Source organism: Panicum virgatum, chromosome 9K, assembly GCF_016808335.1.
Source record: "Panicum virgatum strain AP13 chromosome 9K, P.virgatum_v5, whole genome shotgun sequence".
Lineage (NCBI taxonomy): Eukaryota > Viridiplantae > Streptophyta > Magnoliopsida > Poales > Poaceae > Panicum > Panicum virgatum.
Genome location: NC_053144.1, coordinates 3,115,087 through 3,138,211, shown reverse-complemented (window position 1 = coordinate 3,138,211; position 23,125 = coordinate 3,115,087). Strand labels below are relative to the sequence as shown.

The window sequence follows — 23,125 nt, the reverse complement described above, 5'->3', positions numbered from 1 at the left end:
AGCTGCGTGGGCCTCGGTAGAACGTACGGCAGCAGTTTCAGTTTCGGATTCCATGACAATCTTCCCTACGTGCGCGCCAAACATTCTCGTACTCGGGCCTTCATTTGGGCCGAAAAGTGAAAAGAAGTAGCCCACGAGATTAGATTTGCTTTGCTTGCTAGCGTACTCTACTCCCCACAGTCGAGCCCCTCGCCTCTTCAATTCTGCATCGTCAAAACCGATCCCAGGGTTCGGCTCGAATCGCGTCGGCAGGGCGGGTTAGGGTCTGGGGATCCTGTTTAGAAGAAGATTAGTTTAGGGCGATGCGGCGGCAGATGGAGGTAACAAGCGCATGGACAGGTGAAAAGAAGACAAAGATCCAAAGCACACCGACCTCTGCCTGTGGGGATATCGGAGAGGCCGAAGAGGATGACGCTTCTGCCATGATTATTGTCCAAGAAGGGCCGGAGCAACTCGAAGGCCTTGATTGGGATCAGGATACGCTCGACGAGAAGATTGATTGGTATCTTCAGCTTCAACAGTTGAACCGTCGCCTCCCTGATAACGACGACGACGATTTTTGGGTTCACTGTGATGACAAGCAGCGCCGGGAGATGAACCAACGGCTCGCCTTGTGCCGGATCAGAGCTCATATGGTGGGTATCTGTTATCACCAGAGCGTCAGATATTCAGATGGGGTGACAAGATCATACAAATTTATCCATTTTTTTATTTTAGTTTGAAGCATCTGCTCTGGTATATATTTAGTTTGCTTTATGTGCCTTATATCTGTAGATAAAGGAGGAACATCGGGAAATTGACGATGCAAATCTGAAAGCAAGATACCCACCAAATGTTCTTGAAGACAACGGGTACTTCAAGTTGTATGAGAACAAATTTGACTGGTACTTCGATCCTCAATACTGCAACTATGCCCGCTTTCAAGACTACCAGCGGCTTATGCTTCGTAATAATGTAGGTAGCATTTAGCTGTATGCAAGTTTCATCGTTCAATTATATTCCATAGTTTAAGGTGCTAAACCTGTTTTTGTTGGTGTTTCATTATCATGTTTGTTTAGAACTTCAGGAAATATTTTTGTTCATTTCTAGATAGGTTGGCATTGGATATACTTCAGGAAAGAACTTTAGCGAAAATTTATGGAACATCACACCGGTTAGTCATAGGTAACGTTTTCATTGTGCAGGGGGAGTATGAGGAGTGGGAAGATTACCGAAAAGCCTGTAGTACCCTTGAGGGTGACCAAGAATTTGTCCAGTTATGGGAAAAGTTACTAAGTAACACTAAGGTATGCATGATGTGACAAATTGCAAAATTCGAGTTATATGTTCTCATGGTCTGATTGCCCTTTTTGTCATGCGCAGTTGATTGATTTCTTTCTTACAGACAAATCATGTAATGTAAACATCCTAAAATAGTCTGCTGTGACTAATCAGCATTGTTTATTCTAATGTATTTGATGCTATGAAGTTTCACATGTCACGTCCTAAAGCTGTTTTGTTGTTTAGCGTTCAAAAATTGAGAGTTTGGTCTTCTACCACATGCCGAAGATCACAGCAGAACTTTCCTACGTTTTTACGGATCGAATTCACTATGGCTTCCCTGTAATACTCTCTCACATATTAATTTAGTGGGTATTGCAAATTGATGATGGCATATGATATTTTTTATTTATTCAGGAATTCATGTGGAGCGTTCAGTTTGATAATACTTGGTATAAATACTTTGCTGGTTTCTATTTTGGGATTTGGAAGAGGGTTGCTAAACAGAAGGTAAATTTTTTGCCTGAATACACCGAATTAATGAACTTGTGCTGCTCCTTCTTTTCCATTTATATTCCAGATTTATGTGCTTGATGACAAAAACTTTTATTTCCTTCATTGCTTAGATGAATTATAAAGAGGCTTTGAAGGAAGTGTAATATGTAGGAAAGTATACCTTGTTTAGATTTGAATGGAAATCTGAGTTTGAGAGCGATGATCCGAATCCTGGCCCTGTGGAACATCGTGTACGCTACCCTTCAAAGTTGTTATTCACTCTCTCGTTTTATCATCAGTATCTAATTCTTTCATTTGTCCTTTGTCAAGTATAACACCCACTTGGCTCACATTGATGAAAAGGTAGCTTCATTTGTCTGAGATCAAAGTCTAACTAGAATATTTCTTCATATTAAAGCAACCTGTGTCTATCTATAGGCTGAAGAAGGTGTAGCTTATCAGTTGATCATGGAGGCTGTCAAAAAATTTGTTAGTGGATTCTTTTTCTTTCTGAGATGTTAGATGTAGCGCTCTTCAAGGTTTAATGCATGTTAGGATTGACTTTATATTGCTGATTGATGTGGAGGCTAAGCCTGAATTTACTTTCAGATTCCAAAACGGAAGACATATTACAATTATGCCAAAAAGAAGTTGGACATTGCAAAAGAAATCGGCTTAATCCCCCTCGACCCCTACAAAAGTATGCACAAATTTGTCAGATTACATGTTCATATAACCAGATAAGACGTGTGTTCTAACATAATTTGTGCAATTCTACTTTTATTAGGTTCTACATCTACTTGACAGAACAATTCAGAGGTCACAGTACATGAAGCAGGGGTGAGCCCGGTTATTGCCATGTAAAGGATAAGATCATAAGAAACTGCTGGCAATGGAAGTTTTTTTTTTCGAAAGATGCTGGCAATGGAAGTTGATGTATAATTTCTACACTTGATCCAGTGTTTACTTCGTTCCCAGTATTAACTAATGTTAGTATGCTTACTAGAAAGGCCGCGCAGCCTTGCTGCGCGAGACCTGTATTGTACCATTTGATTATATGTTCTGAAACTTTATTTGATAAATGGGAGAAGAACGTATTTAGGTTGGTACATTCTTTAATTTTTTAAGGTTCCGACGTATGTGTGACAAATTGGTGCATGGATCACCTGTACGGTGGAACAACTGCGTAGCATTAGCATGTATAGGTGTATTTTTATTTTATCCGTGCATAGAATTTTTGAACGTGTCTCGCAAAATAATCACTATTTTTCCCATTGGGTTGACACAGAGGGTGTGTGTTTTGTCGTATTATTACAGCCAATGAATTTTTTTTTGTCAAGTATCTATATATCTTATATAAGTGCAACCCACTAAGAGTCATTAATAGCTATTTCTCTCACTTGTGGTGAAGCCACATCATCATTTTATTTCAACCATTGGATCTGAATGAAAGCTCATATCTTGACCTTCCGCAACCCACTAAGATTTCTTACCTTTTTACTTGGTTTTATATTGCCATATGAACAATTTTTATGACAGAATTAGCAACAAAATGTTAAAAAAATAATGTAAGTGCTGACATCCCTCATGCATTTTTGTCACACCCATTCCTAACATCCTATTATACTACAGTAATACAGATCACGATGGTGGAGAATCCATAACCAATTCAAAATATCTACATTGGTCCAATGAAACATAGGTACTAATAAAACTATTAAACAAAATATATTCTTTCCGATTATCAACATTTCACACAATTGCGTTGCTCACACTTAATTTTTTTTAAAAAAATCCAGAAACTTCAATTATCCAAGAGAGTCAATACAAAGTCCAATCTCTTGCTTCACAAAATGATGCGGATATTTCCATTTCCTCCCGGAATAAAATTTACGTATCCTTATCATAACTATTATGGTTCCTCTTTTTATCGGTTTATGCAACTAGAACTTCTTATATGTACATCGACTTCCATATTTAATCATTTCTTATATACAAACATGCCATATATCTGCAATACTAAAATTGGCTGCAACTTCATAACTCTATCTTTTCAACACACTCAACTTCAACATTTTTGCAATGAAATCCCGCAGCAACGCGTGGGGTATTCAACTAGTTATTTGTATATCTGGCGCCTCTTGTGCTGTGCTATATCACCCTATTACTCTATAGGTGTCCAGGTCCCTGACCCCGATGGCCAAAAAAGTGTTTAGCCTGTGACAAACATTTAAAAATCTCATGCACGTATAAAATAAAAACACATCCTTACATGGTAATGCTATACAGTTGTTCGACTACACAGGTTGTTCAACCTACTAATAGTTAGTGCAGCAATAACCTGCGACCAAACCAAAAAAAACGGAGAGAATAAATTGACCAAATCGTCTTACATACATAGCAACCTTTTAAAAATTTTATATCAACCTAATTACATCATTCTTCCATGTTTCAAATAAAGTTTCAAATAATACAAATAAATGGTACAAATCAGGTCTCGCGCAGCAAGGCTGCGTGGTGTTTCCGGTGATAATAGAAGAGAGGCTCTTTTTAGGGGTAAAAGTATTATTTTTCATGTACTATCTTGGTATACATACCTAAATCTAGAAATGCAAATATTTTGAGATGGAGGCAGTAGTTTTGGAGTAATGCTTGGACTCGGGCGTCGAGAGAAAATATCGGACGCTTTCTATCCACATATTCAGAGCCTTGTAGAACTGTGTAGTAATAATATTTTGGGTTAATTGGATCCGTGCCATTACAATTTTCTAAGTTCTGAGTTCTGTCATTACAATTCGTCTATTTTGAAACATACCATTATAATTTACCCTCTACTCAGTTCATGCTATTTTCTACACTTCCGACGATGTTGGTCCCACTTGCAGACCGTAGTATACGTATTTAGATGTCATATGGCTCAATATGCCCTTGCTCATAGATAAGATCGAGGCGGGCGCACAGAGCCGTCCTCCTCCCTTATGGCAGTCGGCTTACACCCGGCCAGCCGGCCTCGTCCGCTCGCGTTGCGAGATCCTCACCGTCGGCGGCCGCGAGCCGCCGCAGCATTGGCACCGGCGCAGCCCCCCTGCCGGCGCGTGGCCGGGCTGATCCGCGTCCTGCGCTCCATGGGGAGATAGCGGCGCGCGAAGGCGCGACGCAGGGCCACGCGGGGCGGCTCGCTACGAGAGCGCCTCAACGGCGGCCCGGCCGACGCGGCGGCGCCTCGTTCCCGGCGGCGTGGCGAGCAATAGAGTGGGTAATAGGGCTGGGTGGGTCGAGAAGCTCATGGGGATCCGTTTTGGGGGTCGAAAGGCAACGAGGGTCAGTCGGAGGTGCTCATCAGTGTTGGGGGTGAAGCTCGCAGAGGCTCCAATGGCGGCTGGATAGCCCAGCCCCGTACGTCCGCGCACAGCTGCGGTCCAGCTCGACCGGCCAGCCGGCTGCGCATGCGGCGCTCTGACCCTGCGCATCCGCGAGCAGCTACGCTCCGATTTGCCGCCCTGCCGGCCGCGCGTGCGGCGCACCGGTCCGGCCCCGCCTGTCCGGCGTTGCCGCGGTCTGTCTTGGACGGCCGCACGGCGGTCCTTAGGGGCTGATCTAAGTGATGTGCCAGCATCCATGTAGTGGAGGGAGATGCTCAGCCATTAAGGGGAAGGGAGATGCTCGCTATGTGCATAGAAATCGGCCGCGGAGGCTGGGAAGGTGACTTGAAGAGTGAGCCCGGCGGCAACGGCACGCCGGACGGAACGCCGTCGAGCGGGAAGAAGAGGTGCTTCCAGCCGATCCATCGGGGAGGAGCATATATCCATCGAGGCCACCAAGTTTGACGCTGTCGACTCGTTCGACTTCGGCGCGGAGGCATGGAGGTTGTTTGTCCTCCGTGGCCCGCTCTCCTCCTCCGGCGCCGGCGGCTGCCACCACGCCTGCGCGCGCGCACCTGAGTCTGGCGGAGCTCAACAACTGCCTGGCCACGGCACACCACGACTGCTCGGGCGGCTCCGTCGACGTGTGGATGCTGACGGACCTGGAGCAGGGGCGTGGTGCAGGATGCACTCCTTGCGCCTCACGTCGGTGCTGCGCGGCTGGGGAGCGCCGCCAGACGAGCCCCGACGGCGGGGCCAGCAGGTTACTACAAGCTTGGAGGCGGCGGCGACGGCGCACGCGAGCGGATGAGGCCGGCCGGTGTAAGCCGACTGGGAGAAGGGAGGAGGACGACGGCTCTATGCGCCCAGCTCCGATCTTATCTGAGGAGCCAAGAGCAGATTGAGCCATACGATAGCTTTATACGTATACTACAGTCTGCAAGTGGGCCCAATATTACCGGAAGTGTAGAAAATGCCATGAGCCAGATAGAGGGAAAATTATAATGGCATGTTTCAAAATAGACGAATTGTAATGGCACAGATCCAATTAACCCTAATATTTTTTTTAATCTGGCCTGCTATCTATCCTCTCCGCCGCTCCTTAGCCAAAATCATCCAATCTCTCTCTCTCCTCTCTTGCTGTCCCTGTTGTTTTGCCGAGCAAACAGCCTGTGTGTGAACTCGTCGCGCAGGAATCTCCCCATCACCACCATGCCCAAAAGCTCGAGCTGCTCCCAAGCGTGGGAGGGAGGGTCCTCCACTTGTGGGAGGAGAGGAAGGGAGGGGGAGCTCGAGATGGGGATGGGCACTGTCAACAGGGAGCTCTTGGCGGCGGCCAGCAGGGTGCGCGGCGGCGGTCAGCGCGGGCGAGGGCTGCGCGCGGTGCCGTGGTGCCCTGCGCCCCTCCCCTCCCTAGGTCTTTCCCCACTCTCTCCCTCTCTCTCTTCCCGGCCGCGGCGGCGGTGGCAGCAAGGGCAAGGTGCCGAGGACGAGCAGGTGGCGGTGGGCCATCTCGCCGCGCTCGCCGGCTTTCCCTCTTCCCGAGCGCCGCCGGCCCCTCCCTGTCCCAGTCCCTCTTTGGCGCTGGCGGCGGCTCCCCTCCCCTTCCGCGGGCGGCCGCTCCGCGGGCGCCGGATCCGGCAAGGACACGCCAGCGGCCGTGGCGGTTGCGCATGGCGGCGGGTCTGCCGTTCAGTGGCGGGCGGACGGCGGCGTGGGGCCTCCGGGGGGGCTCCAGGGCGGCACGGGACCTCCACGGCGGCGGGGACGGGGCAGTAGCGGCGCGCGCGCACGCGGCGGGGCTCGGGCGGAGGCCGTTGGATGGCCCGATCGGACGGCCGATTTTTTTCGGGTGATGTGGCCCAATGAGAGGCCTCATAATTGGCAAGGAATCGTAGGTAGAGAAGATGGCATGCACTCCCAAACTTGTAGCAGCGAAACATTGCAGTTAAACTTAGTGTAAGCTCTTGGAATTTGTCTCAGGCTCTCAGGTCACTTGAATCAGGCCGGTGTGCCGAACCACTGGAGTGTGGAGAGCGTCCACTGCCCAGTAGCACGCTGTACGGTAGGCAGGCAGGCAACGGCTCAAGTTGTTCTTGTTTTTTACCCCCGCAACCTGCGCACATGGGCATGGCGACGCATCCATCACCTGCGTGCACACTCCAAATTCCGAAACTCACATCTGCCAACCTAACTCTCCCGCATTACTCTTCTTCGCAAGCAACGCAACCCCCCATCTCGCCTCACCTCCCAGATTCCATGGCTCGAGCTCCCGCGCATATATGCCATGGGCATGCTCCTTGGTCACCACGCCATCCAGCAATCCAACGCGAAAGCAGAGCAACTGCGTTGGCTGGCACAAGCTAGCTCTGCCGCCAATGGCGTCGCCGCGTCTTGTGTTCGTGGCGCCTCTCCTCGCGCTGCTCGTGGTGCCCGCCGGCGCGCTAGAGTCCGCGGGCGGCACGACGACTAATGGCACCTCGCCCGAGGGCGCGAGCTCCTTGGTCAGCTCTGCCGACGGCGCCGCCGCCGGGATCGGGGGCGGGTCGCCGGGCTCCTCGTCGCAGGGCGTGCTCAGCCTCGACCGCTACGGCGGCGACGCGCTCGCGGCTCTGACACTGGCGTCGCGTCTCGTGTTCGCGGCGCCTCTCCTCGCGTGGCTCTTCGCGCCCGGCGCTCTAGAGGCCCCGGGCACGACCAACGGCACCTCCGTCGACGGAGCAGCCGCCGCCGCCGCCGGGACCAGGGCCAGGCCGCTGGGCTCGAGCGTGTTCGCTCTCGACCGCTACGGCGCCCGCGGCGACGGGAGGCACGACGACACGCAGGCGCTCGCCAGGGCGTGGAAGGCGGCGTGCGCCTCGCCGCGGCCGGCCATCGTGCTCGTCCCCGGCGGCAGGCGCTACCTGCTCAAGCTCGTCACCCTCCACGGCCCGTGCAGGTCCGGCGTCACGCTCACGGTGAAGGGCACGCTGGTGGCGTCGCCGAACAGGGCGGACTGGAGCGACAGGGACAGGAGGCTCTGGATCGTGTTCAGGAGCGTCCACAAGCTCATCGTCAATGGCGGCGGGACCATCGACGGCAACGGCAACAAGTGGTGGCCGCACTCGTGCAAGATCAACAAGGCTCTCGTAAGTGTGGTGCCAATCCTTCACATGATCTGATTAATTATAAATTTAAACTTTTTGATAATTAATTATAGATTTAAGTTCGAAAGTGTCCTGACCTAGCACAACTTTTCTGTGCAGCCGTGCAAGGAGGCTCCAACCGCTCTCTCGTTCCACTTCTGCACGAATTTGAGGGTGGAGGATCTGAAAATTGTGAACAGCCAGCAAATCCACGTGTCGGTGGAAGACTGCACCAATGCGCACCTGGCACGTTTGTCTATTACTGCACCTGGCACGAGCCCAAACACCGACGGCATCCACATCACTCGCAGCAAAGATGTGAAGGTCACGGACTGCAAGATCAAGACTGGTAAGTAGCATCGACAAATTAACAGTTCAAAATCATAAATCAAATGGTTTTGTACCTTTGGGTTTCTCTTTTACTGAATAATCTGCTTGTTTGCCATGGATTTTGCAGGAGATGATTGCATATCAATTGAACACGGGACGCATAATCTTCATGTCTCAAAAGTTGTGTGCGGACCGGGTCACGGAATCAGCATAGGAAGCTTGGGAGATGACAACTCGAGAGCTGAAGTATCCGGCATTATCATAGATACAGTGCAGTTATACGGCACAACCAATGGAGCACGGATCAAGACATACCAGGGAGGAAGCGGGTATGCCAAGGATATCACATTTCAAAATATGATCATGTATAATGTCAAGAACCCGATAATCATCGATCAAAACTATTGCGACAAGAATAAGCCATGCAAAGAACAGAGGTCAGCAGTGGAGGTTAGCAATGTGGTATTCAAGAACATTAGGGGGACAACAATTACCAAGGACGCCATTAAACTGAAGTGCAGTAAGCATGTCCCATGCCATGGCATCACCTTGCAGAACATTGACCTGAAGATGCAGGGCGGGAAGGGCGCCACAGAAAGCACCTGCCAGAATGCAAAATGGAGGAAATCGGGGACCGTTATCCCACAGCCCTGCACTGCCAAAAACTACGAGTATGAGGGATTGGAATTGAGCAGCATTTAAAAGCGGGTGTACATAAAGTAGTAGTAAAATACTAAAATGGTAGTGTTCGTTACTGTATCTGGAATTCCTGTTGTAAGATTCCTATAAATCCAGGGTTAATGCATCTGATATTGGCAGATGAGATTTGGATTTATACACTAAACCAACATGGTGAGGGCCGTACATAATTAGATAGGACGAAGATAACGCGCGACAGGTCGTGCTGGGTGGGAGCGCGCGACTTGTCGCTGTCGGGAGAGCAGCGGTGGTGTGTTGTCCAAAAAAAAGTGGGGTCTATGTATTTTTATAGAAAAAAAATGATTTATCTCCACCATATGATCTCCGTTTTTGAAACCGTTTGCACCATTGCGTTCTGTGCGACGAGGGGAACAAAACTAGATCCCACTTGCATATATTTTGATATGTTTTTCACTCATGCCAAGTTGTTATAAACTATCACATAAGTTGTCAAAGTGTCTACACATAACTTGCCACACTTGTAAAATAAGAGTTGCAACAAAAAATAGCATTTTCTTGTGTAAGTTGTCAAGAAAAAAAAGAAATTTACCATGAAATCATACTTTGTTATGTCCAGGAGTTGTCACAAAGACCAGAAAAAGTGTCATGCACACGAGTTGACAAAAAAAATCTTATACTAAGTTGTCACACTTGTAATATAGAAGTTGTCAGAAAATAGGAGGTGTCTTACACATAAGTTACTACACATATAACACATAAATTGCCACAATCACAGAAGGGTGTTGTAAATATAAGTTGCTACACATATAACACATAATTTGCCACACAATACAGAAGGATGTCCTACACATAAGTTGGCACATGAGTTGTTAGTGGATACTCTGCTTTTATGACAAACTCATATAAATGAAATGTTATTTTTTATGGCAACTTGTATATTAGAAGTATGACAACCTATGTATATAACACTGTGTAACTTATGTTATAGTATATAGTAATTTGACACTGTTGCAAAATGTGGTCGAAACATATGTAAGTGAGATCTAGTTTTGTTCGGCTCGTCGAGTAGATTACTGTGGTGCAATCGGTTCTCAAAACGGAGCTTATATGAGTGAGATAAAATATTTTTAGAGAGAAAAAGAGATAGGCCCCGGGAGCTGGTTGCTGGGCCGCGCGATCGATGGCTAGCGTGATCTGTCGTCTAATAAACTTTATTTTTTTACCTCAAACAATATAAAAATAAGGACACGACTAATTTACAGCCGGCCGTAAATCAGACTGGCCGTACGGCCGTTCGGACAGTGAGTGTTGCATGCATGTGAGGGACAATGACAGAACCAACAGCGCATGCATGCACATAATTTTGAAGATAAAAAATGCTATAGTTTCAACACCGAGCATCGAAATCAAAATCCGATTGCACAGTTGTATTCGTTTCAATAAAAGCTTCAAAACAAGATCTCACACCACTATGTTTTAACGATATGATTTTTTCGAGAGAAAATACTTTTTTCGCATATTCTAATTTGCTTATGATGTTTGCAAAAAATGCTCATGGGTTTACATAATATTGCTTTTGCATGCCCGAGTTCAGTTAAGTGGATATTGGTGTTCATATTGTGAAGATAGAATGTTTAGTATCAATAGTGGATAATGGTAAACAATTTTGTTAGGTAGGTGAATATTGATCGCATGATCAATAATAGGCAATTTTAGCATATCGATTGAGTATTTTAACTAATTGATTTTGGCATTTTTTCACGTACATAAAGCAACTTATGTGTTTTGAAAAGTATCGTCGAAATATATTCAAGTGGGGTCTTGTTTTGAAGATCTCCTCGAAAGAGATACAGTTACGCAATCAGAATTTGAATTTGATGTATTGTTTAAGAACTACAACTTTTTTAAGTTTTGAGGTCGTTTGCACGTGTCATGCCCTGCACGGTTGAGGGCTAACTTAGACTACTGTGCAGTAGTGTAAATGTGATTTCGGTGGAATAGCTCACGGGTGGAGAGCTAACTTAGACTGCCATCCTGCACGGTTGAGGGCTAACTTAGATTGCTGTGCAGTAGTGTAAATGTGATTTCGGTGGAATAGCTCACGGGTGGAGAGCTAACTTAGACTGCCATGCAGTATTGTAAATGTGACTTCGGTGGGATAGCTCACGGACATGGCCCCTGATAAATATTGCGTGTCCGATCGAAGATGAACAGCAAATTTTAGACACCGTGCAGTCGAGCAAATTTACGACCGGCCGCAACAAAGTCTTTACCTAAAAATAAATTGGCCACGGCAGTCTAATTTCATCTGATGAGGGACCGCAGCAGGTCGCGCCCTCCAGCGTGAGAGCGACATGTTGTTATATAGCTTTTTCCAATTAGATACTGTCAAGACACTTCCAAACAAGGCAGTGATTTTAACTTATCGGTAACCGATATCCAAGGTACATATTAGTGCATACGAAAGTAAAGTTCTGACAACTGAGTTCCTACCATAATAGAAAGTGTCACCCGCTGATAACTTACAACACAATGGGTGCCAATTACATTCCTAATATTTTCGACCATTCTAGCAGTTGATGCCGCATTTTACAATATCAGGACCAGTGACCCGGGTGGTGAATGGATCGATGCGAACCCACAGCAGGGAGAAGATCGATGCGAGTAGGATGGCCCAGACGACAACAATGGTGGGCGTGCGGTTCTGCCTCCCCATGAGACCCTTGAGGAAGGGGTACAAGTGGACAATCACCCAGAAGGCAAAGAAGAGCTTCCCAAAGAGAGGCCCCCACGACTGGTAGCCGCTGTTGATCGCATAGGAAATGCCGGCAACCACACCAACCAGGTTGATGATCAAAATAGTGGTTGGTGGGATCAGAAGCGTTGTCCACTTGAACATGTAGAGCTCGGCAAAATCGCCTTCTTCATCAGTGGCCTTAGAGGTGACAGTGAAGCTGGTGTCGATACCAGCAAGTACTTTCAGGAGACCTTGGAAGACAGCAAATAAATGGGCAGAAATACCACCAATAACCCAAAACTGTTCATTCCTCCACCATTCATCAATGCCAACACCACTCCACCTCATCTCAAGGATACCAGTGGCAAAGATAGAAATAAATAGCAATATAAACCAAATACTCGCAAAGTTACTAATCTGCATTCCAAAATGAGGAAAAAAGTCAATATCAATTCTTTCGTAATTCTGCTAGCACAAGTAGGTAAATGCATGTGCTTTACCTCTGGGATGATGAACTTCCCAGTGAGAAGACAAACAGCTGGCAATATGCAGTATAGGAGGAGTGGGATTGAGGTGAGTGGATAAATTGTGGTATTCACATAAGCAAATCTCTCCAGGAATTTAAGCCGTCCTCCATAGCCATACCATATGGGACAATGCCTGCTGAATAGAATTTCAATGGAACCAAGAGCCCATCGAAGCACTTGATTCAGACGATCTGAAAGGTTGATAGGAGCAGATCCCTTGAAAGCTGGTCGCTTAGGCATGCAGTAGATCGATCGCCAGCCTCGAGCATGCATCTTGAACCCAGTGAGAATATCTTCTGTAACAGAACCATAGATCCATCCAATCTGCAATTAACCATTTTGAAGATTTACAGTGAATAAACTTTTTCTCTTCAATTGATCATTTGCAACAACAGAAGCAGATATTTATCACAAAATTCAAAAATTGTATGTGTAGACCAGACAACAAAACATCAATTCGTATCTCAATACTTCCTTGTACATGCAAGTAGCAAGTAATAGCACAAGCATCAGCAATGCTGATGTTATAAGTTGTAACTTTAGGAGTTAAGGAGTCATTACCTCAGATCCCCAGTCAGTTTTGTCCTCATAGCCACAGCTGATGACATGGATAGCTTCTTTCAGAAGAGACTCTGGAGTTGCAGATTGTGGAACACCACCATATTCCATCAGAGTAGAGGCTACAAAAACACTGGACTGGCCAAATCTCTTCTCCAAGCTCATTTGAGACATAATCAGCGATTTCTCATCATCAAATTGAGAACCTATCATGAAAGTGAAGTGAAACGTATTTTTTTAGAACAAGTGCAAGGTAAAAGTAGAGGGAATAAAGAAAGGCAGCTCTAGGTGTCTACAGTATGTTACATTTACAGCAGATAAAAATAGTAAATGGATGGGCACCGAAATAGCCATCTCCAACAATCAGCAATACTGAAAGCAGGCATCTTTCTTTCAAAAAAAAAAATTGAAAGCAGGCATACTCTAATGAAAAATAAAATCAACTCAATGATACCTTCAATCCCTTCCTCTATATCTTCAAGATTAAATACTGGCACAGAACTGTCAGCATGTTTGTGTGACTTCTTCTTTTCCGAGCTCTTCTTCTTAGATTTTGATGTCTTTTTCCTTCCCCCGCAGAGTGAAGAGAAGAAGCCTGGCTTTTTCTTTTTGATTGGAGGCTCATAACCATATAGGGCAGTTCTGTTAAACACACAACCAGTTCCCACATAAACTGGTCCTTGAAGACCATCAAGACCTCTCAAGTTAATCTGCAGCAAACAGAAATACAGATAATTACCTGGCACATTCACTGGAATTCTCAAAAAAATCATCACATAACAAGTATTAGCAGCACTAATTCATCGAATTTTCTTTATGCTCACGAAAATGAGAAAGTGAGATGCCCAGAAATATTTTAAAAGGATATTGCTAGCTTACATCGAAAAACACAGTGTTCCTGTTTGCATATCGGTCATTCCTATCAATGCCATCGAACCTCTGAGGGAATTGGACATAACAGACACTCCTTCCTAGGTTTGGGTCCATAAGGAAGCACATAGCTTCTCGGAGAGCCTTGCTATTGTTGATGTAGTGATCACAGTCAAGATTCAACAAGTATTGCCCATTAGTAAGGACAGCTGATACACGAACCTGAAGAAAGCATTCAACTTCAATTATATCCAAGTTATAAAAGTTAACAAGATACCATTCGACATATATAGTGTTTAGCCACTCACAAGCGCATTCATGGCACCAGCCTTTTTGTGATGTTGGAATCCAGGACGTTTTTCACGAGACACGTAAACCAGACGAGGAAGTTCATTGCCCTCAGCATCAAGGCCTCCACTGTGACCTAGAAAAACCTAAGAATGACCACAATTTTGGACTTAAAAGTGCTTAGACTAATAATCAATGTGTGCTAGAAAATCAATCAATGTCAAATAGTTTTTGGCAACAAAATTGAGCTTCACCTGAATCATTCCAGGATGGTCCCTAGTATTGTTCCCAGGCCAAGGAGTACCATCTTGCATGATCCATCCCTCCTCGGGAACTTTCTGTGCTTTGGCTACAAGGCCATTAATACGGACTTTGAATTCTTCATATTCTCTCTGTCAAGTATGTTTTCAAAATAGAAATCAATGCCATACAGCAGCAGGAACTACCAAAACCTACACGCATATAAGCCAAATATACCTTCATTGCCCGGCGGTCTTTAACAAATGAAGTTTGGATTTTGTCTTTCAAGTAATCAATTTTTTGAGCGAAGTACCACTCTGGAGCCCTAGGTTCTATGTTGTACTTCTTACAGAATGGTACCCATTTTCTAGCAAACTCTGAAGTTTCAGCGAGTGCATCAAAAGTCAGCATAGCAGCTCCATCATCAGACACATAGCAAGATACCTTGTCAACCGGATAGTCCACAGCAAGAATGGAAAGCACAGTATTTGCAGTGACAAGAGGAGGCTCCTTCATAGGGTCCACGGTACTGACAAAAATATCAACAGGAGCCAACTGAGATGGTTCACCTTCTCGGTCATACCTGATAATGGATGTAGCATTGTGAAATAGTCAGTATTAGAACAGTGGAGACAGTTCTGTATTCACACTAAATATTTCACATCACCTTAGTGCCAGTCTATCAAGGTAGGTTTCACGATTGATTGGGGACCACTTTGGGAACTGATCCAAGATCCAGGACAGAGCAAACCAAATCTCACATATAACGGACAACAGCCACAGTGGATATGCATTGCGCACAGGATTTGTGATACGGTAGTGCAGGAAAATGCATAGAACAATCAAACGTAGGACGATGACCATTCTGTAGGGATTTATTCTGGATGAAGGAATTGGCACTTTTCTTGATAGTGGTTGCCGAGTTTCATCATTCCTGCAATTTGGGTCCACAAAAGTTAGTACTAAAAGGGACATGAAAAGTCAGCATCAGCACATTTGATGAGATTTACATCCATATAATGTATAAGCCATTAATCCCAGAGCAATGCATAAATTTTTTTCCAAAAGGGCAGGATTTCACATACAGTTTTAGACTTACAAACACATTAAAGTGCAAAGTACTGTTAACAGTGTTAGTGCCTGAGATAATGCAGGAAACGTTAATTGCTGGTACACTTGAAGCTGGTTAATGGTATGCACAAGCATATTTAAACTTACAGTAAAGCGTCTTCCATGTTATAGTCAGTAGAAGCATCAATATCACCACCTCCACGTCCTTCTGAGGGAGCAATGCTTGTCCCATTAGTCATAGGAATTGCACCCTTGTCCTTCATTTTCCATCCATCCACTCTCTCTTTCCATGCAACATTACCAAGGCTACCAGAGAACTCCCTTGATGGGTTTGCTGGTACGAAACAAGATGAACAAATTAGATCACAACATATGCAGAAAAGTAGACAAAAAGGATGATTATTGATTGATAAACATACGAGAATGATTCACATAGGGAAATTGATGTCCACGCCTGCCAATGTTCCCAACAGGAGACATCATATGATCAGGGGAAGCTCCAGGAATTTCTCCAGAGATCTGTACAATGAACTCATATGAAGAAACTGAGCATTAGTTACATCATGTGACATATAAGTAACACAAATCAACTTAAAAGTTCAAAATCTAGCTCCAACCTGGCTATGAGTGAGTGACGGGATATATCCTCGAGGGATCTCACCACTGTCATACTTCCCATGCCCAATCTCACCGCTGTCATACTTAGCAAGGCCAACATCGCTACCCCGTGAGTTGGTGCGCCAGGTGAGCATTCTCTCAGCAATCTTCTGCTTCTGATCCTGGTTGCCAGATGCTGGGTAGTTGTAGTCACTCACATCATCAGCATCAACATCCTCATTTTCCTCACCATGCACAGGAGGGCTCCCTAAACAATACAACACAATTTGATTGATTACCACATTCATTGAAAGGGCAAGCTTCTGGTAACACTCTGAATAAATTTGCCAATCACTGAATTATTCTCTGCTCCTCGAGCCTAACCACGTCCCATTAACCTGAACCACACGAAAATCAATGGAGATTGCGAGGAGGGCATTACCCTTGTGGCGCTTGTACTTGGTCTTGCACTGCGGGCACGCCTGTGTGCCATCCTTGCGCTCGTACTCGTAGCAGGGACGGCACACCGGGAAGCCGCAGACGTCGCAGGCGGTGAAGAGCTCCCCGTCCGCCGCCGTGCCCACGCCGTCGCCGCAGATCTGGCAGCACACCTGCCCGGCCCCGTGCTTCCCCGAATTCTTCGCACGCGCACATGAAAAAAAAAACAAACGACACAAAACACCTTCAGACCAAGCACAATCCCCAAACAAACCACCGCACCAGGAAACCCACCCCGCGACATTCCCCGTCCCCCGAAACCACTCACCGCAGCGCCGCTGCTGCTGCCGCCGCCGTCCATGGCGCCCGCGCCGATCACTCACCGGCCACCAATCCGAGCGAGACTCCGCAACTGGGCCCCCGCCGGCTCACCGCATTCCTCGGCTTGCTCGGACCCCGGACGAGCGAACCCCCCGCGTATCCGCACCGAATCGCCCCCCGGGTTCGCGCGCCGACGGAGGTGTCACCCCAAGCCCCGGTGGTGGCAGCAGCACTAGTAGCACCGTCCGGCTCGGATTAGACGCGGGGAGCTCGCGCGGGACGGCGACGGAGGCCAGAGGAGAGGAAAGGGACGCGGCACCGGCGAGACGGCGACGGGGTGGATTGGTGTGGGGTGGGGAGCAGCGCACACCGCCGCGGGTGAACTGGATCGGTGCGCCCGCCCGGCCCGTGTATATCACTTCGCTTGCGGGTTTAGCAGCCGGGGATGGCGGTGATAAACCCTATGAATTTGCGGATTAACTCGTTCTGGAATCGCGTGCGCGTCCGAGCTGATCCGCCCTTGGTTTGATTAGTTTTTGGGAGCGAGGGGGGAATAGCGGGATGGGGGCCGGTGAGGTGGGCTGGGACCACGGGACAGCGACGTTGGGTGTGCGCGTCCGCGTTCGGCGTACAGCTGGAGAGGGCGCGTGGGGCCGGGTGGCAGTGGCTGGGGCAAGGCGGGACAGCTGGTGATTGCTTGGATGCAGAGTAGTGATGGAGCAAGGACAGGAATGAATGTCTGAGAATGTGTGTGGGTCATCTTGATCAACAGGCAACAGCTGCTGCTCAAAAAAAAAAAAACAGGCAACAGCTGCACGCATGCGCTCAACAGTCAAAACAATTCAAGTCCACCGTGTCCGTGTGTCGTCCAAATGCAAAATTTACAAGAAACGCGATCTATTGTTTACTCCTGCCCTTCCATGATATGCTGGTGTGGATAAGAGTGTTTGGTCCGTAACGAAGGTGCATTTCAACGTACTCCCTCCGTTCTTAAACAAATGACGTTAAGATAGGTTTTTTTACAAAGCTAGTTGCAGAATCAAGCTAATTTACAAAGCTTCCCCATTTTTTTTAGAGGAACAAAGCTTCCCATTTAGAAGATTTTAACAGTCGCACCACAAGCTGTACTATTATATACCAGGTTACAGTCAACGGCGAAAGAGCGTGTAGTCTAGTGGTTACAAGAGTCTCGATAGCATCTGATCGAGGTCATGGGCTCGACTACCTGTGGGAGCGAATTTTTTAAAATTTAACGGCATTTGTGCTTTCAATGGTAGGCGACGTTCACGTCGACAGCGAAGCGCCCGTGGTGACTTCGTCAATTTCGAGGATTTGCCGACTCAGTCTCTCGGAGATGCTCATAGGGATAGGGTTGCGTGCACGTATTCATAGATATGAGTGTGCGTACGTGTTTGTGAGCGTATGCGTCTGTACTGTATTTCTCAAAAAAAATTACTGGCAGCGTGCCACAGTCACTGGCGCATAGCCTACTTTTTTTAGACAAAGAGGATGGGGCTCCTATGTAGCAACTCACCTATAAAGCCTATTAAAGCCCATGTGACGGTACATTCAACATTTTACTAAAAAATATTGAATTAGCATTTCAAAAATGTTGAACTAATATTTCGAAAATGTTAAATCAATCGTTTGAAAATGTTAAACTAATACTTTGAAAATGTTGAACCTCACCTTCTTCTCCGACGTCGGCGGCTGGTGGCGGCGAGCTGGCGAGACAACGATGTGGGGCCGAGCAGGGCGCGCAGAGCGGCGGCGGTCGAGGCGAGAAGAGCAGTTGGGAGAGAGAGAAGCTAGGTTTAGAGTGGATCCAAATTTTTTGATTGTTTTGCACGAATCTCAAACCATGGAAGGTGGGAAAAAATATTCCAAAAGATGTATAGGGTTTCCGGAGAGGATGTGCATAGCCTACTACTAGTCGCGGGCGCGTTTTTTTTTATTTTGTATTTTTCAAAAAAAATTACAGAAATATATTATTGGTTTCAGGTTTTACAGTTCTATACCCCTACCACCCGGCAGGGAGGCGGTAGGGACTTATATGTAAATAAAAATAAATTTATTTTGCGCAAAGGTCCTTGAAGGGAGCCTGCCGCCCCCCCTCCTGCCGGGCGGCAGGCTCCCTCCTCAAATATAAAACTCTGCCCCTTCCCTCTGCGCCCTCATTTTCTGCCCATGAGATCCAGAGAGGGGAGAGAGAGAGAGGAGGGGTGAGGGAGGTAAAAAAACCGGCGAAGCCCTGCAGGATTTTGGATCTGAACAGCAGGTAACCAATATTTCTCAACTATTATAGACTTGTTTCTAAAATAATTATGAATTAGAATAGATTTAGTTTTTGGATAGTGAAATATAGAATAGTAAACTTAGAATGACAGTACCTTATTATTATTGTAGCATAAGGCAATGGCTGCCGCCAATTCTGTTGGATTTTCATGGACCGAAGAAAAATCTAGTATATTTCTTGACATCATGACACATCTTGTAATCAGTAAGAAGTTGGATCCATTAGCGGATGGTACGATAGAGATGGTATTGTCCAAATTAGTTGAGTTTAAAGATTTGACATTGTTTCGAGGTATTACAATGCAAGATTTAAAGGAACACCTGCTAGAACGTCGGAAAATATACATAAGGGTATGTGAACTAGCGAATCATCCTTATGTTATTGGATTCTTACAAACTAATTGTAAGATATGGATGCGGCCAGAAGTGTATGAGATGCACATTAAGGTAACTCTTATTTAGTTCTAATCACGTCCGTTATTTGTAATCCATATTTACGAAATAGTAAAATTATTGTGTAATTATATGCTAGGATTACCCCGAGGACACGGAGTTGATTAACAAATCGATACCAAATTTCCGTAAATTGGTATGTATCTTTGGTGGACTTATGCCGCAAACTAGACGAAGGAGGTGGATAAGATCTTCGGGTGATAGTACTTGGCCTGCGCAAGAACAGATGCCCGGAGGTTCATCGAGTCATGATGCAGCACCTCAACCACCAACTTGTGTTAACTGGGATGACGACATGGATGACTTCATGCCCCCGAAACCATGGCCTCCAACACATGATGTTCCTCCCCCTTTACATGAACCTAGAATCAGAAAAGAGACAAAGGGAAAGACAAGAGGTTCATCAAGTCATGTTGCACCACCTGCAGCACAAACTTGTGTTAACTGGGATGACGACATGGATGACTTCATGCCCCCCAAACCATGGCCTTCAACACATGATGTTCCTCCCCCTGTACATGAACGTAAATCAAGAAAAGAGAGAAAGGGAAAGGCAAGAGGTTCGTCGAGCCATACTACACCACCTGCAGCACCACCATCTGTCAACTGGGATAACGACCTAGATGATTTCATGTCATGATCTATAACATATGATGTTCATCGGTTTAAGATGTATTCGCATTTAGTATTGTTAATGTTGTATTATGTTTGTATGTATGTCTCGTACCTAACTTTGCATTCACTAGACATGTACATAATGTCGAGTTTGAATCGTACTTAGTCGTAATGGAGCATCGAAGTATAAACATACCATCTATTGTATGTAATGGAAAATACGAGAGTGATAAGAGGCGAACGTTGAAGTGTATAAATAAGCGGTCCACAGCTATCTCATTACAAATAAACATCAGAGATACAAACATCAGATACAAACATCATAATACAACGATAATGAAACACACATCACACATGCAGTGGCATGGCAGAACCCGTTGCAAACTACGGTAAACAGATTCCGGACTAACCTAACATGCCTTAGGTAATTTAAAAAAAAAACAGAACAAACACAACGATGCAACATGTTACTAGCACTAGGGTAGTCCTAGTAGCCGTACCCCCACGTAGCAAATTGCGTTGAGTCTTCTCCGCAGTATCCACCCATTGCAGGTAGTGCAGGCGGTGGTGCCGGAGGCGCAGGGCCCTTCTTCTTGTGACAAGGGCAGTTGTAGTAAGGAATAGTGCATGGTTCTTCCTGTGAGCCGGCAGCATTGCTGGTATCATCAACTTCGTCGTCTATGTTACCCTCGCTCACTTCCTCATAATGGTTCACCTTGCATTCCAGATCAAAGATCTTTATCTGGAGGTACTCGATGAACTCCTGAACAGAATCAAGTGGTGCAGGATCGACCCACCTAGTAAAACCATAGTTTTCTGGAGCATCGGAAGACTGCAAAACAAATTTCATGTAAGGTGTCTCATTGAAGAAAAAGAAATGAAACAACCGAGTATTACCCATGTGTGTGGACATTTAAAAAAACGCCGGCCGCCATCCATCCCGTCGGTGCACATCTGCACTAAGCAGTCCTCACCATGTCTGCATTTTGGCCACAGTTCTCTACGGTTATCGTATTGTCGAAGAGGAGTTTCATTGGTAAATTCACTCTTTTGCTGTGGCGGAAACTCAAACACTGGTTCCGGAAAGGAATCAGGTCCAAGAGGCCCCTCCCATATTATGGGGTCTCTCTTTCTTCCCCCTTTTCCTTTCCCAAAACCGTAGTAATTCTTCCCGCTAGACCCACCTCCAGACATTGGGTATACAATGAGCTTTGATGTTTGAGTGCTGCTGGGAGTTCACAAACTTCGGAGTATTTATAGGCGCACAATGGTCTGATACCCGGAGTGTGGAGTGTAAATGCACCTAAAAAGCTTACATGACAACACAGTGAAGAGGCTAGATGACCTAACACTGAAAAGGCTAGATTCGATTCTCGAAATGACTACTCGATGCATCTCTGTGCATGCTGACTCACAGCACTGCATTGCTGCCGCTCGGTCGATCGCGCCTAGATGCCGCCTTCCCCACTACACGCCACAGACCTTCGCTGTAGAATGACAGGTCCGTCGTCCTCGCTAGAGAGACTGCTTTGAAGGTGAGCTGGTGTGGTTGCCGTGTTGTCACATCTTTTTGAAATGGTGGAAGGGCACTGCTATTGGGTTGTCGTCTTTTGTCACGTATGTTTGGGCAAAGAATGCGACATTTGGGAAACCCGTGATTGCCGTGCTGAGCAGTGGCAACCTGTGATCTCGTACTCGCAGCTAGATACACTATGATTCCAATTTTGAGCTATTCGAGCGTGTAGTCATCATCATCGTCGGCAGGATCTCGGCCGCTAACTCCTACCGCACCTAACTTGTCCTTCATTAAACCACATAACATATTACATTGAAGGTTTCATTCGTTACAACCAAATTCGAGACAAATACATAATATACTTAGTTTCGTACACACAAATACATTGCAAGCTGTTACGTGCACAACTAGATGCAGCGAATTCTTGTAGGTGGAGCCGATCCATCCATCGGATTCCCGGAAGGTCCAGCCTCGGCAGCAGCAGTGGGTACTGAAAGCTGTGGGCACTTCTTGTAAGTGTGACCGTCCGCTCCACACAAGTTGCAACGTTTTTTCTTCTTTCCAGCCTCGGACTCGTCCATTCCGTTCCGGATCCGACGTGTCTACCATCGGCCTATGCCCCGCTTCGTAGCTGCATCAGGGATGAGCATTGGATGGGGATTTTTTTGAGTGAATGGGCCTAGAATACCAATGTCGTATATTTTGTGACACCAAGTCTGTGCTGCGGCTTCTTTTATGAAATATTGAGAAACATAGGATGCAGCATCTAACCCAGATACAGAACAAGCCGCGATGACATGGGAGCATGGTAAGTGATGCACCTTTGGTTTCTGACATCGGCAGAATAGCTGCAACACCCTAGGTGTCTGCACAGTAATTAAATAGGTGTCTGCACAGTAATTAAATAGGTGTCTGCACAGTAATTGTGTATATTTTATATGCATCATGTGCTTGAATTGCTTGAAAAGGATCTTTTTGTAAATACAAAGGTTATATGTGTAATTATAATTTTATGCAAGGTCCTTTCTCTAGTTATGTTGAATAGGTTGTGTAATTATAGCTTTTGTGGAGGGTCTTTTTGCAAAAATTCAGTGCATTTAATGCATGGCAGCAAAATTTGCTTTTAAGTGTAAATTTAAAGTGAATTTGCATTGAAAAAGACAAGTTTCCTTTGAATTCAAAACCTCTTCAATGTTTTTAATTTTAGCTCTTGAATCTTTGGTCAAATAGATTTTTGCTCAACATCAAAGTTGTAGATCTTGAAAAGTTGAACAACTTTCATTTTGGACACTTTTCCATTTGAGCTTTGGTTTAAAAGTTATTGCTTGTTTACAGAGGGGTCCCTGAATTTTTTGGAAATTGCAAAA

At 45.9% G+C, this 23,125-nt stretch overlaps 3 protein-coding genes and 1 long non-coding RNA gene across 9 annotated transcripts; 3 read left to right on the top strand and 1 right to left on the bottom strand.

Moving 5' to 3' along the window:
- Window positions 1-179: 179 nt before the first annotated feature.
- LOC120649366 lies at window positions 180-2,887 on the top strand. 6 transcript variants are annotated; one of them, XR_005665241.1, is made up of 9 exons: window positions 181-635; window positions 775-954; window positions 1,185-1,286; window positions 1,507-1,602; window positions 1,678-1,770; window positions 1,887-2,006; window positions 2,086-2,118; window positions 2,194-2,244; window positions 2,365-2,383. XR_005665241.1 is itself a non-coding variant. In XM_039926151.1 (9 exons), exons 1-9 carry the CDS (start codon window positions 303-305, stop codon window positions 2,557-2,559), a joined length of 996 nt encoding a protein of 331 aa, XP_039782085.1. In that variant the 5' UTR covers window positions 181-302; the 3' UTR covers window positions 2,560-2,887. The 6 variants fall into 6 exon arrangements, 3 of the variants coding, with proteins under 3 accessions (XP_039782085.1, XP_039782086.1, XP_039782087.1); XM_039926151.1 differs by lacking the exon at window positions 1,887-2,006 and adding an exon at window positions 2,543-2,887 and having other exon boundaries at window positions 2,365-2,455; XR_005665239.1 differs by having other exon boundaries at window positions 180-635; window positions 1,678-2,006.
- A 214-nt stretch (window positions 2,888-3,101) lies between these two features.
- On the top strand, window positions 3,102-3,880 carry LOC120648463. Its single transcript, XR_005664955.1, has 2 exons — window positions 3,102-3,457; window positions 3,555-3,880. It is a non-coding gene; the product is annotated as an uncharacterized LOC120648463 (long non-coding RNA).
- Window positions 3,881-7,265: 3,385 nt separating this feature from the next.
- On the top strand, window positions 7,266-9,407 carry LOC120649365 (polygalacturonase ADPG2-like). The gene is made up of 3 exons (XM_039926150.1): window positions 7,266-8,245; window positions 8,363-8,591; window positions 8,700-9,407. The coding sequence occupies exons 1-3, from the start codon at window positions 7,400-7,402 to the stop codon at window positions 9,272-9,274; spliced, it is 1,650 nt and encodes a 549-aa protein (XP_039782084.1). The 5' UTR covers window positions 7,266-7,399; the 3' UTR covers window positions 9,275-9,407.
- Window positions 9,408-11,624: 2,217 nt separating this feature from the next.
- LOC120649364 (probable cellulose synthase A catalytic subunit 2 [UDP-forming]) lies at window positions 11,625-17,400 on the bottom strand. The gene is made up of 14 exons (XM_039926149.1): window positions 16,887-17,400; window positions 16,563-16,758; window positions 16,141-16,388; window positions 15,943-16,042; window positions 15,671-15,857; window positions 15,120-15,386; window positions 14,690-15,035; window positions 14,467-14,604; window positions 14,233-14,358; window positions 13,934-14,146; window positions 13,509-13,764; window positions 13,058-13,260; window positions 12,470-12,820; window positions 11,625-12,386 (listed from the first exon to the last, which is right to left on the bottom strand). The coding sequence occupies exons 1-14, from the start codon at window positions 16,917-16,919 to the stop codon at window positions 11,802-11,804; spliced, it is 3,249 nt and encodes a 1,082-aa protein (XP_039782083.1). The 5' UTR covers window positions 16,920-17,400; the 3' UTR covers window positions 11,625-11,801.
- Between the last annotated feature and the right edge of the window lie 5,725 nt (window positions 17,401-23,125).